The sequence below is a fragment of the Eumetopias jubatus genome, unplaced genomic scaffold (assembly GCF_037043125.1).
Source record: "Eumetopias jubatus isolate StellerSeaLion01/CBP00866 unplaced genomic scaffold, mEumJub1_p1.0 scaffold_10, whole genome shotgun sequence".
NCBI classification, from domain to species: domain Eukaryota; kingdom Metazoa; phylum Chordata; class Mammalia; order Carnivora; family Otariidae; genus Eumetopias; species Eumetopias jubatus.
Window position 1 is genome coordinate 62,033,275 of NW_028274816.1, and position 13,176 is coordinate 62,046,450.

A 13,176-nucleotide genomic window follows, 5' to 3' on the forward strand; every position below is an offset into this window, starting at 1 on the left:
GGGTGTATGCTATTTATAGGGGCTCGTGTTTATTACGTCTGTAAGTGTCGGTGTAAATATGTCCCTATGTCTTTGTGACTGTGTTTATCTCGGGTATCTGCTCAACCCACACAACAAAGTGTGAGACGCGTTCCCACCGTCAGCTCAATTAGCAATCTTTACACTGACTGCAGAATTTAGACTTTAGCCTCTATTTTAAAATTCTATTCTGCTGCAATGGTGAAGAATTCCAGATCTGATTTAAGCAGTCATGCGTTTGACACTTTGTTTCTGCCCACTTCGCTGCGGGGCCTCGGGCTACTCTCTGCCTCCTGGAGTTGTCCAGAGTGTACGTAAGGTATCTGATAGGCTGTATGCAGACATTTTCTTATACCACTCATTAAAACTCTCTTCTTCCCTTTGCTTTTCCATGGCGAACGTTTTTTCACTTCCCAGGCCTGTTTTCTCTCAGTGCTAACACTGGAATTGCAACACTTAACCTTAGAACAGCAGGCAGAGCAGCAAATGGTGGGCATTGCTTCGACACTGAGAGTGGATCCTCCTCCGTGTGCCACTTGACATTGTTTTGTTTGGGTTGGTTTTACATTTTAAAATTCAGATTGGATGGGGAGGGCACATTCTGCATGGAGCACTGGGTGTTATATGCAAACAATGAATCATGGAACACTACATCAAAAACTAATGATGTAATGTATGGTGATTAACATAATAAAAAATTTTAAAAAATAAAATTCAGATTTGATTCACACCAAAAAAAAAAAAAAAAAGCCTGTTTAAAGTGTATAGTTCAGGGGGTGCGTGGCAGGCTCTGTTGGTAGAGCATGCAACTCGATCTCAGGATTGTGAGTTCGAGCCCCAAGACGGGCGTAGAGATCACTTAAAAAATAAAAGCTTTTTTAAAAAGTGTACAGGGGGCGCCTGGATGGCTCAGTTGGTTAAGCGGCTGCGCTCAGCTCAGGTCACGATCCCAGGGTCCGGGGCTCGAGCCACCCTGATGGGTTCCCGGCTCAGCAGGGAGTCTGCCTCTCCCTCTGCCTGCCGCTCCCCCTGCTTGTGCTATCTCCCAAATAAATACAATCTTTTTTTTAAAAAAAGGGGGTACAGTTGAATGGCTTTTTATATTCACAAGGTTGCGCGTACCACCATCACTAGGAATTCCAAGCATTTTCAGCACCCCCATTCTGCCCTCCCCCAGCCCCTGGAAGCCACCGATCTCCTTCCTGCCTCCATGGATTTGCCCTCTGGACAATTCGCATACATGAAATCACACAATCTGTGGCCTTCTGTGTCTGGCTTCATTCAGCGAGCCCCATGATTCTTTGAGATTCGTGGACATCACAGCGCCTCGCCCCTTTTTATGGCGGAGGAACATCGCCTGGTATCCACCCGCCAGTTGGTGGACATTTGGGCTGTTTCCACCTTTTGGCTGCCTTGAGTAATGTTGCTGCCAACATCTGCACCCAGCGTGCATGTGGACTGACCTATGTTCTCACTTGTGGCAGGCAGATACGCGGGAGTGGAATTACCGGGCCCTACAGTAACTCTGCACTTAGCTTTTTGAGGAACTACCAGACTGGTTTCCAAAGTGGCCGCACCGTGTTGCGTTCCCTGCGGCGGAGGGTTCAACGTTACCTGCCACCGCAGTGACTATTAGGGCTCTCCAGGCACTAAGTCAGATGAAGCCCGGAGGCTAGTAGTAATGACCACCAGAGAACTTAGCAGGTGTCTGCAGGGGGCGCGTTTATTTCAACCACAGAGGGGACCCACACTCCAGCACCTCAGGGCACGCACAGCCCCAGGTCCTCACTTCCAGCGTCCTCCAACACGGCGCTTCCCTGCCCCCTTCCGGCTGTAGGAGAAGAGGGAGAGGGTGTCAGGAAGGAGGGGCTCCCCAACCTCTGAGATGGGACCTGCCCTCAATTCAGAAGTCCGCCCCCCTCCAAATTCCCCTTCGCCCTGCCCAGAAGAAGGGGCAGGCAAATGCGTCCTCTGTTGACCGGCTGGGATGGTGTGGTTGATGATCTGCGGCCAGCTCCCACCCATCTGTGGGAGCTGATGTTGGGAGGTGAGCTCAGGGTGTTCCCGTGGGTGCTGATGGACGTTTAGGAGGACGGGCTGGGGGGAAGGGAGGGATGGGTGACGGAGAGTGGGTAGCATGGAAGAGGGGCCAAGGCTGGGGTGAAAGAGGCGGAAAGTGGGAGACAGAGATAGATGAACAGCGAGCAGGAGAAAGGGAGCAGGGAGAGGCAGAGCAAGAAACAGAAGTGACGCGGGGTTCTCAGCCTGTTGACATTTGGGGCAGGGGCTGTCCTGGACACTGCACGGTGTGGAGGGGTGAGGGGAGCCACAGGGAAGGAGAGACAAACCCCAGAGTCAGAGGAGGAACACTTACAACTTCTGGGCGTGGCTGATGCGGTTGTACAGCACGTTGATCTGCGCGGGAAAGAGGGAGATGCTGGGAAGACAGCCACGGGGACACGCCCGCCCCTGCCCTGCGCCCGCCCCTGCCCTGCGCCGCCGTCCTCCCTGGGAGATGGGTCTCACCTCATACTTCTGCTGCTTCAGCTTCTCCATCAGGTCAAACTTCTCGGACTCCAGCTGGTGGATCCAGTCGGACAGTTCCTGGGCCTTCTCCCTGGTAGGGCAGACGGACTGTCAGGGAGGGGGCCGGCCTCCCTCAGCCCAGAGAGAACTGCCCAAAGCCATAGGGCCAGACTCGGAGTGGGGCATCACTGCTGCCATTTCATTAATATCCGAGGCCAAAATATTCAAAGTGAATGGAAGAAAAGGGTTTTTAATCTCTGCCCACTGTCTCCACATTCAAAATTCCTATGTCCCTAAGGGAGAACGATGTAATGGTTAAGGACCCACGCTCTGGAGTCAGGAAGCCCTGTTTCAAACCCCAGGTTTGCCATTCTCTGGTTTGTGACTTTTGCCAAGTAAGAGGATCCTGTCTCCCTCTCCGTAAAACTGTGGCTGCCTGCTCTATACCTCTTCTCCCGTTCTTCCTTAGAAACATTTTGTGATAGGCCCAGTTAAAAAGCCACTGCCGCAAATCTCCTGTGCAGGTAGGGTGGCCAATGGGATGAAAACAGGTCTCTGGGTAGGGCTTCCCAGAAAGCCTTTTGTGGCTCTTTCCATGCAACTTCTTCCTGCTTCTTGGATGTGTTGGCTGGAGCCCCAGCAGCCCTATTGGACCACGAGGTTATTTTGAGGATGGAAATATCGGGCTAAGTGTGGTGGAGCAGAGAAACAGGAGTCTGGGTCTCCATTGATTTTCTAGAGTTTCATACCAATTAGTCTCACATTTCTCCTCTGTGAGAAAATAAGCCTCTATATTTTAGGCTGCTATGGACAGGTGTCTTCACTAGAGGCCAAACTTAACTGATAAAAATCTATCACAAAACTGTTATAGGATGTATAATGTAACATAGTAAACACTAAAGTCAGTGTTACTGTTCACTTTATTATTATTAGCGTTGCTTTTTTGTCTTGCTAGCTACCAGCTTTCCACTGCCCTCTCTTCTGGGGCACATTTTTATTTGAAAAATGTTATAGACCCACATATGACCTTTACTAATGAATAAAATTGAGGTAACCGGACCTAAAAATTAGTGGACTCAAGTTACGGGTGGGTGTGTGGGGGAGAACAGAGAAATAAAAGGAAAAGGGGGGAATGAGCACCAGCCACATGTTACTTTATGCGGGGCCCTGTGATAACGTGCTCAGAAGGGGGAGCACATAGCGAGCTGGGGGCTAGAGCCTTGCAAACGCCTCCACAAGCTGACCCTGACTGTGTGCATCTTTTCTTGGGAGCAGCCTCTCACACTGGTAGTTTCAAATCCACATGGTGGGAATAGTTACATCATGGAAACTAGCAAATGCTACAGTCAGTTTTTCTGCCCCTGGAGAGTTGGCTGTTAAACATCTACCATCACACCTCTTTATAACACAGGCTGCTGCACCAGACTTCTCCAGGGTTCAAATCCCAGCTCTTACACTTGCAAAGTTGTGCAACCCTGGCAAGGTTACTTAACCTCTCTGTGCCTCAGGTCCCTCATCTTTAAGAGGAGGATAATCATAGTATCTACCTCACAGGGTTGTAAGCCCTCCATAGGGCACGGCTGCTGCAGCCGCCACCACCGCCACCACCGCCACCACCACCACCACCACCATCACCATCATCACCAACATCAGCATCACCATCAATTATCATCACCTCACTGACCTTTCACAGGAGTGTGAGGTAGACTTTGTTTTCATCATCATCATCACCTCCCTGACCTTTCACAGGTATGAGGTAGATTTTCTTTTCATTATCATCATCACCTCACTGACCTTTCACAGGTGTATGAGGTAGACTTTTGTTATCCCAGCCTCATCTTACCAGTAAGGAAAATGAGGCTCAGAAAAATTACATAACGTGCCTAAGATCACACAGCTGGTGGAGTGACGGAGCAGGCACTGAGCTTCGGTCCCCCTCACTGTGCTGCCTCTGGGGCAGTGGGGGTTTCTGACTTTATGAGTCATGCCCAGACCAGAGAACATCAAGCTACCAATGAGAACCCAGAAGGAAAAGCCCTCTGCACCCTTCCCTCTAGCAGCGTATCACAAGACATGGGCTGTCCTGTGAATGGGAGGTAAAGGGGCAGATAGAGTCCCATGGGGTAGAGACTTGGCTGGAAAGTTCTCACCAGCATGTCTGGCTTTAATTCACATAAAGATGGGGCCTTCCCGAGTTTCCAAGGGACATCAATAGGTCAACATAATCTCCTCACTTTTGGTGAGCCATCTTCTCTGGCTTCCCACCATATTACCTCCCAGACTCTGCAGGTCATGGTACCCACAAAAAGTGGGTCTTATATCAGTGACATGTTTCCCAGGGAAGACAACAGAGGCCCAGAGAGGGGGACACACTTGTCCAAAGTCACATAGCACCAGGGCTCAGACCTGGGCTTCTGCCCTCCCAGAGCTGGGTAAGAGTCCCCTTATCTCGCCGTCTTTCAACGGCCCCCTCCCACCCTGAGCCCCGATCCCACCTACCGGAGCTGGTCTTCTCCCATGTGGTCGATGTTCAGAGGCTTTTTACGCTCACTCAGGATGCGCACTTTCATCTCCCGACCTGTCTGGCGCTTACCGCGTTTTTGTTCTGCCTGAGGGTAGGGAAAGGGACACACTGAACTGTGGGCTAGATCAGAAGCCAGGGGGTTCCTCCCCACCTTGTCCCTACACCCAGGAGTCCAGACCCCAACCCCTCCTCCCTCAGACCCTGGAGTCCAGGCCCCCAGCCCCTCCTCCCTCAGACCCAGGAGCCCAGACCCCAGCCCCTCCTCCCTCAGACCCGGGAGTCCAGGCCCCCAGCCCCTCCTCCCTCAGACCCGGGAGTCCAGGCCCCCAGCCCCTCCTCCCTCAGACCCGGGAGTCCAGCCCCCAGCCCCTCCTCCCTCAGACCCGGGAGTCCAGCCCCCAGCCCCCACCTCCATCAGGAAACAGAAATCTAGGTCCTCTGTTGCTTCCTCCCTGGGAACATAGACCTTAGATCCCAGTGGGCTGAACTCACCTTGACCAGGTAACCCCCAAAATGGGCTCCCATATTGGATAGAACCTTCTTCTTTTTGGCATCATCCTCAGCCCGCTTCTTGGCCTCCTCTTCCTCCTTCCGCATCTTCTCCTCCTGAGGGAAGAAGGGTGTTAAACCCAAGGCCTGTCGCAGCCCTGCAGGGAAGGAGTCTGAGATGGGGATGTGGGAGCTGAGTGAAGCAGGGGTCTGTCGACCCGGTGCGTGAGACAAAGGTCATGTCCAAACAGGCAAAAACGCAGACATTCTGCTCCTGGCCCTTCCAGGCCTGGCTGTGTGACCACCTGCAAGCCCCTTCTCCTCCCTGAGCCTTAACATCCCCCAAGCAGAACTTTCAAAATGGGAAAGGGGTATTCCTGCTTTTTTCTGCATTCCTCTAATCTGAGTGGCCAATGCTGAGCGCTGCTGTGCGGCCTCAGTGCAGATACTCCCCCTCTCTGGGCCTTCGTCTGCTTTATTCTCATGTGACAATAACGGTGTCAGAGGATGCAGGAGGGTGACTGGCGATGGGGGTGGGGGCCTTGGAGCACTGAAGAGGCTGCTGGCCTTGAGTCTGAGGACGAGGTTCCAGATGTCTACTGAGGGCAGCCCCATGTTCCAGAAGCAGCGGCTTGTCCAGACCAACTCCTCTCCCCACCGAAAGGGCTGGTGAGGTGGGTATGACGGCTCTGGCATGTCCAGCATGCCCCATCTGAATTAATCTCCTGTCGCTGCTGAAATCTGCAAATTTAATGGCTTAAAACAGCACAAGTTCGGGGCGCCTGGGTGGCTCAGTTGGTTAAACATCTGCCTTCAGCTTGGGTCCTGATCCCACGGTCCTGGGATGGAGTCTCATGTTCAAGTCCCTGCTCAGCGGGAACCTGCTTCTCCCTCTCCCTCTGCCACTCCCCCCACTTGTGCTCTCTCTTTCTCTCTCAATCTGTGTCAAATAAATAAATAAATACATAAATAAATAAATACATAAATAAATAAATATCTTTAAAAAATAGCACAAGTTTATCGCCTTACAGTTCTGCAGGTCAGAAGTCTAAAATGGGTCTTCTGAGCTAAAATCAAGGAGTGACTAGGGCTGGTTCCTTGTGGAGGCTCTAGGAGAGAATTCACTCTCTTGCCCTCACTTCTAGGGGCTGCCTGCCTCCCTTGGCTCCTGGCCCCTTCCTCCCTCTTCTAAGCTAGCAGAAAAGTATCTTCAAACGTCTCTGACTCTGACCCTACAGCCTCCCTCTTGCAAGGACCCTTGTGATAACATGAGGTCCATCTGGATAATCCAGAATCATCTCCCACCTCATGATCCTTAACTTAATCACAGGCACCATCTTTTGCCATGCAAGGCACCATATTCATAGACTCTGGGAATTAGGATGTGAACATCTTTGGGAGACCAGTACGATGCCTACCATGTCACCCAACTCCTAATCTTTAAAAGTGATTCAAGTGTGGCACTCCTCGATGCCAAGGCAGATCTTGTTTCCAAAGCCTACACCAATGGGAGCATTCTCACGAATCTCCTACAGCTAGCCGGCAATTCGCTACAAGATGGACAGGTGACCAATCTGAACTCATCCTAGAATGATGTAGAAGACAGATAAAAGAGGAGTGATAGCCAGAGTTGCTGGTGGTCACTTGCCACCCCTGCCTGAGAAGAAGGTGTCCGGTAGGGTGACTGACCATCTGGTTCACCTGGGACTGATGAGATACAGCATTTTCAGGGCTCAGACCAGGAACATCCCGGGCAAGCTCCTGAGGACCTCATCACCCCAGTGTCCACAGAAAGATGGGCCCAGGGCTAGGAAGAGAAAAGCTGGGTCTTTGTAATCTTATTGGAGTTCCTTGATCCAGCCATACCTGAAGCAAGTCACACTCTACACTTTTTTAGTTATATGAGCACATAAAATGCTCTTTCTGCTGAATCCAGTTTGGGCTGGGGTTTCTGTCCCTTCCAACTGAGAGATCCTTGAATAATACAGCGCAAGTACTTTCTCAGGACCGCAGAAAAGATCATGAATGGGAAATAGAGCATCCCACTGAAGAAGAAACACTTGGTCTCTCAGGGCAGGGGAGGCACCCACCGCCAGTTTGGCCTGACGCTCGCGCTCCTTCTCGGTTCGGAAGCGCTGCTGTTCAGCTCTCTCAGCCCGGCGCCGCTCCTGCGGGGGTGAGGGGGGAGAGAAGAATGAGGAGGTGCAGGGACGCCCCCTCCCCAAGCAGGTCAAGAGCAGAGATGAGCAAGTTTGAGTGTGGTCACCGACTTGGACAAGTTCCCAAATGATTCAGCCTCAGGTCTGCACTGGACAGGAACCATTGCCAGACCCAGGACGGCACGGGGTGAGGGAGGAATCTGCAGAACCCCGCCTCCCTCCACTCACAATGCGCTCTTTCAGCGCAATGAGCTCCTCTTCCTCTTTCTTCCGCTGTTCAAAATGTACGTCAATGAGCGTCTGCAGCTCCAGCAGATCTTTCTCCATGCGCTTCCGGTGGATGTCCTGCAGGACCGAGGGTGGGGGCCGCGTCATTCGCAGGCGGTGCGGGGGACCAGGCCCCCACCTGTGAGCGCCTCTGAGACACGTCGTGGCAGGGCCCTTGACTGCAAAGACCGGCTTGGACCGTTTAGGGGACAGGGGCCACTGTTCGCGATGTTCCCAGCAGGTGGCACTAGCGGCCCATGCGGTCCATTTTAGGGTACTCCAAAAGAAGGGAGAAGCCAGGGGCACCTCTTCCTAATTTGCACGAAGGCACCTGGGGACTGGGTGTCCTTTACTTACATCGAAGTCCACACGTTCCCCTTCTGGGATCTTCGGGGGAATCAGAGGAGGGACCACAGGCCTGATGGGTGGAAAGGGGAAAAGACTGAGCAGCCTGAGCACCCTGATGGAGCGCTGTCCAGTGTGGCAGCCAGCTTCGGGCACCTGACAGGGGACTGGTCCGAATCGAGATTCTATGGGCTGTCTGTGAAACATGCTGGATTTCAAACCCTTGGTTCAAACAGAAAAATGTAATATATTTCACAAATAATGTCTCCTATCAATTACATGTTGAAATGGTGACATTTCAGATATAACGGGTTGAATTAAGAAAATGCTATGAAGATTAATTTTTACCTGTTTTGTTTTACTTTTTAAAGTGCAGCTTGTAAAAATACAGATATTTTTACATATGTGGCTTGCATGAAATTTGTATTGGGTGTTGCTGCCCTAGGGGTCGGCCTGCCGCCCACACCTATATTCGAATTCTCTGCTTTTTAAGACGGCACCGTCCATCGCCTGATTTGCTTCCGACTCCTCTGGCTGCCCCATCTCTGTCTCCTTGTCCCCAGAAAGCCCTTTAAAGAGTTTCGCCCTTTTATTCATGCATAGGAAACTCTCACGATCCACGTCATTCGCTCGGGTGACTTCGATTATCGTCAATTACCGAGGATTCACCACCTCTGTCTCCAGCCCAGACTCTCTCCGAGATCCCAGACTCAGGTTTACGGGTGCTTCCTGAACGTTTCCGGCATTCTCACACACCATGCCTCCACCGAGCCCATCAACTTCCCCAAGATGGAGTGGTGGCTGCACCACCCCTCGGGTTCTCAGCCCAGACCCTCACCTCCTCCCTCCCCTTGCCCCAACAGCAAGTCCTGGCCTCTTCACCTTGGCGTGTCCCCAGTCTGTTCCCCCTGTCCCACCCACGCCCCCTGCCCAGCTCAGGCCTCAGTCCCTCCCCTGTGAACCTTCATACCAGCCTCCTCCTGGCCTCCCAGACTCCAGCTGTCCACCTTCAGTTCATCTTCCTTCATGACTTTAGCTCAGAGCTCACCCTTAAGACAAAGTCCAAGCAACTCAGCATTCAAAGCCCTTCTCTATCTGGCCCCAGTCAACTCCTCCAGCAACTTCTCTCCTCCCTCACAGACACACACCACATCTCATGGTTCCCTGGCTATGCCATGTGCCTTTGCACCCCTGGGCCTTTGCATGCTGTTCCCTGGCCTGTAATGCCCTTCTCCTGATATACTGCATCCCCAGGGGCCTTGCCGCCTCCAACAAGCCTTCCCTGATCCCCCTTGCTCTCTCTCAGATCTGATCCAATGCCTCCTCTGCTCAAAACCCTGTGCGGACCTACCCCTTCTTCCACTCTATGCTCTAGCCACAATGAAATTGGCACCACTGCCCATATCAACCCACAGAACTCTGCTTCTAGGTTTTTTTCTCATGCTCACATTGCTGCCTCCTTGCCTCTTCAAGCTTTGGCCCCAGTGTCACCTCCTCCAGGACCCTCTGCCCCCGCAAGCTCTCATGGCCTCCACAGATCTGCCTAGTATAGGACCTCCATCATCAGAATGACCTGTGTCTGTATCTGCTCCCCGAAAGAGTGGTCTAGATCCAGCCACTGCACCGTGCGTGCTCTCCACAGCTTTCTCCTCTACACTATCCCTCCCACTTCCTTCAGCTAGTGAACTCCTCATCCCTCAGGACTCTGGCATCACCTCCCCTGGGAAGCCTTCTGTGACTGCCTAGGGCAAACATAGGGCCCTCTTGTGTGCTACCATCACTGTATCTGGGTCTGTTTCACCAACAGAGCAGATGGGATCTGACTCACCAAATGCCATGGAAAGTTCTGTGGACCATTTGCTGAAAGAAGAAATCACTGTCCTTTCCTGTTTCAAGTGCCCCACTCTGCTTTTCTGCCTTTCTCACACCCTATCTCTGGGGGTAGGGGATATATTTAGGAGGATGTGATTGGGACCCTCCCCCCAGCCCTCCAGGATCTTACCTTGGTTTGGGGCGCTCCTCTTCTAGTGGGGAGATACAAAGAGATAATTAGCAAGAGTTCATGGGGGTGGGCCTGACACACCCAGAGGAGGGAACCCCCCCTCCAAGCCACAGCCCCCAGGAGCAGCTCTGGGGGAGAGGCATGAGTGGGGGGAGAAGAGGGGAGAAGGGAAATCAGGTAGGCTGTAAAGGCGGAAGAGGGTCACACGCATCAGATATACATTCAGAGCTGGTGTGGGGATCCCCCTCCCACTTCTCTGGGAACCCAGGGGTCCAAACCCCCCAGACCTTCCTCTTTCTACATACCCAGAGCTCCTGCTCTTCTCCATTTACACCTAGCACTGCAGGGTGTCCCCAGCCCCTCCCCTCTGGGGACACAGGAATCCAGACCCTCAGGGAGAGCCCCTTCTGCAACTCAGGCCCCAACGTTTGAATGTATATGGAGGGAAAAAAATGACAGGGTCGGGGGCGAAGATGGGGGCGGGGTGCCTGTCCGCAAACATCCAACCCTTCTACAAGTATTCCTCCAGGTTGGGGAAGAAGGCTTGGGTGTCGGTCTCTTTAAGAAAGAAGGGAAAGGGTTAAAGCCTCAGCGAGGCGATTTCCCTTCGTGGACACCAGAGGGCGCGCGAGCTCTCCGGGGCTTAAAGGACCGGGCCTGGGCGGGTTGCGGGGGCGCAGGGGGTCCTCGCAGGGGTCAGTGCCGGTGGAAATCCAGCTCGAGAAGCGAAGCAGCCGCGGTTACCTGGCTCTGCCACCGGCTCCGGCTCCTCGGCGGCTGGGGAGGAGGAGGCAGGGGGAGAAGCGAGGATGGGGGAGCGAGGGGGAGCGGCCAGGCCGGGGTGTGGGGGGCAGAGAGGAAAGAGAGGGGAGAGGCTGTTAAAGGACCTGAAGCCGGAGCGGTCGGGAGCCCAGTGCCGGCCGGCCCCGCGCCCCCCCCGCCCCCCCGGCCCCGCGGTGCTGCGTCCGGCTGCAGACCTGCGGGGGTCAGGCCTCACCTTCCTCCTCCTCTTCCGCAGCCTCCTCTTCTGGAAAGGGGGGCGGGGGCAGAGAAGGCAGGGTGAGGAGCCCCGCGGGGGGGCCGCCGGCCGTGCGGAGAGCCCACGCAAAGGGCGCCGCAACCCCGGAGGGTGGGCGCGGGGGCGGCGGGTGACCCCGCTGTCCCCTCGCCTCCCGCGTGCGTGTCCCCAGGACGCCGAGCCCCGCCCACTGCCCACTCACCTTCGGGCTGCTCCCTGAGGGCAGGGGTGGGAAGGAAAGGGCGAGAGGCAGGGTTAGACGTGTTGGAGGTGGGAGAGTGTCCCCCCTCTCCACGCCCCCAGCCCTCCCGCCAGCGCCACTCACTCCTCATATTCCTGCTCTTCGGTGTCCGACATCCTGTGTGACCTGAGGACCAGAGAACACGCGAGTGAGGTGCGGTCCCGGTGGAGGAGGGGCTGGGGGCCAGAGTCCCGGGTCTGAGGGAGGAAGGACTGGGGTTTGGACTCCTGGGTCTGAGGGAGGAGGGGCTGGGGGCCTGGACTCCTGGGTCTGAGGGAGGAGGGGCTGGGGGCTGGGACTCCTGGGTCTGAGGGAGGAGGGGGCGGGGGGTCTGGACTCTTGGGTCTGAGGGAGGAGGGGCCAGGGTCTGGACTCCTGGGTCTGAGGGAGGAGGGGGCTGGGGGCCTGGACTCCTGGGTCTGAGGGAGGAGGGGGTTGGAGTCTGGACTCCTGGGTCTGAGGGAGGAGGGGCTGGGGTCTGGACTCCTGGGTCTGAGGGAGGAGGGGGTTGGGGTCTGGACTCCTGGGTCTGAGGGAGGAGGGGCTGGGGGCCCGGATTCCTGGGTCTGAGGGAGGAGGGGGTTGGGGTCTGGACCCCTGGGTCTGAGGGAGGAGGGGGCTGGGGGCCTGGACCCCTGGGTCTGAGGGAGGAGGTGGCTGGGGGCCTGGATTCCTGGGTCTGGGGGAGGAGGGGTTAGGGGAGGAGGGGCTGGGGGTCTGGACTCCTGGGTCTGAGGGAGGAGGGGGCTGGGGGCCTGGACCCCTGGGTCTGAGGGAGGAGGGGGCTGGGGGCCTGGACCCCTGGGTCTGAGGGAGGAGGTGGCTGGGGGCCTGGACTCCTGGGTCTGACGGAGGAGGGGGTTGGGGACCTGGACCCCTGGGTCTGAGGGAGGAGGGGCTGGGGTTCCTGGACTCCTGGGTCCGAGGGAGGAGGGGCTGGGGGCCCTGACAGGGAAGGGCTCTGGGAGGTGTGGGGGGGCACAGCCCCAAAGCTGCACTCCTGCCCCTCCACCACCACAGCTGTCCTCTTTTGTCTTATGACATGTACATGGGAACCTGATCTGAGTGGGGATTAGGAGAAGGTATTTGGGAAGGGACTGTGGCCTGAAGACAATAGCCGCCCCACCCCCCAAAGGCTATTTCGGGGGGGATGTCGTACATGGTGAAACAGAGGACATTTCCTAAGAAGGGATTCAAGGGGGGGAGGCTCCTGGGAGAATTAGTCACACCCGCTCCCTCTCACACACACTCCCCCCCCATTATCTTGCCATCTGTCCCCTCCTCGCCCCACCACCCACAGCCTTGGAGGAGGTTGGACTCATCAAGAGCAGCCCTGTCCATAGACCTCATCCTGACCCCTACATAGACAGCACCCCATCTTTGAGATCCCCCAGGACCCACAGTATCCAGGTTAAGAGCACCCCCAAATCCTGAGACCCCAGTTGATGATGCCCCTGGTTTCATGTCTCCAGATTCTGAGACCCCAGTTCCTGAGACTCCAGACTCTGGGCTGAGACATCCTCAGATCTTGATGCCCTAGGTCTTGACACCTACATTCTGAAGCCTCAAAATCTTGAGACCCCAAAA

At 55.0% G+C, this 13,176-nt stretch overlaps 1 protein-coding gene across 8 annotated transcripts; it reads right to left on the reverse strand.

Annotated features, from left to right (window-relative positions):
* Positions 1-1,776: 1,776 nt before the first annotated feature.
* On the reverse strand, positions 1,777-11,705 carry TNNT1 (troponin T1, slow skeletal type). Of its 8 annotated transcripts, none has more exons than XM_028095074.1 (13): positions 11,674-11,705; positions 11,551-11,564; positions 11,328-11,354; positions 11,075-11,107; positions 10,331-10,349; positions 8,341-8,401; positions 7,945-8,061; positions 7,648-7,725; positions 5,561-5,674; positions 5,044-5,153; positions 2,545-2,635; positions 2,393-2,433; positions 1,777-1,849 (listed from the first exon to the last, which is right to left on the reverse strand). In XM_028095074.1, the coding sequence occupies exons 1-13, from the start codon at positions 11,703-11,705 to the stop codon at positions 1,804-1,806; spliced, it is 783 nt and encodes a 260-aa protein (XP_027950875.1). In that variant the 3' UTR covers positions 1,777-1,803. The 8 variants fall into 8 exon arrangements, with proteins under 8 accessions (XP_027950875.1, XP_027950873.1, XP_027950874.1 ...); XM_028095072.1 differs by having other exon boundaries at positions 10,331-10,352; XM_028095073.1 differs by having other exon boundaries at positions 11,328-11,357.
* Between the last annotated feature and the right edge of the window lie 1,471 nt (positions 11,706-13,176).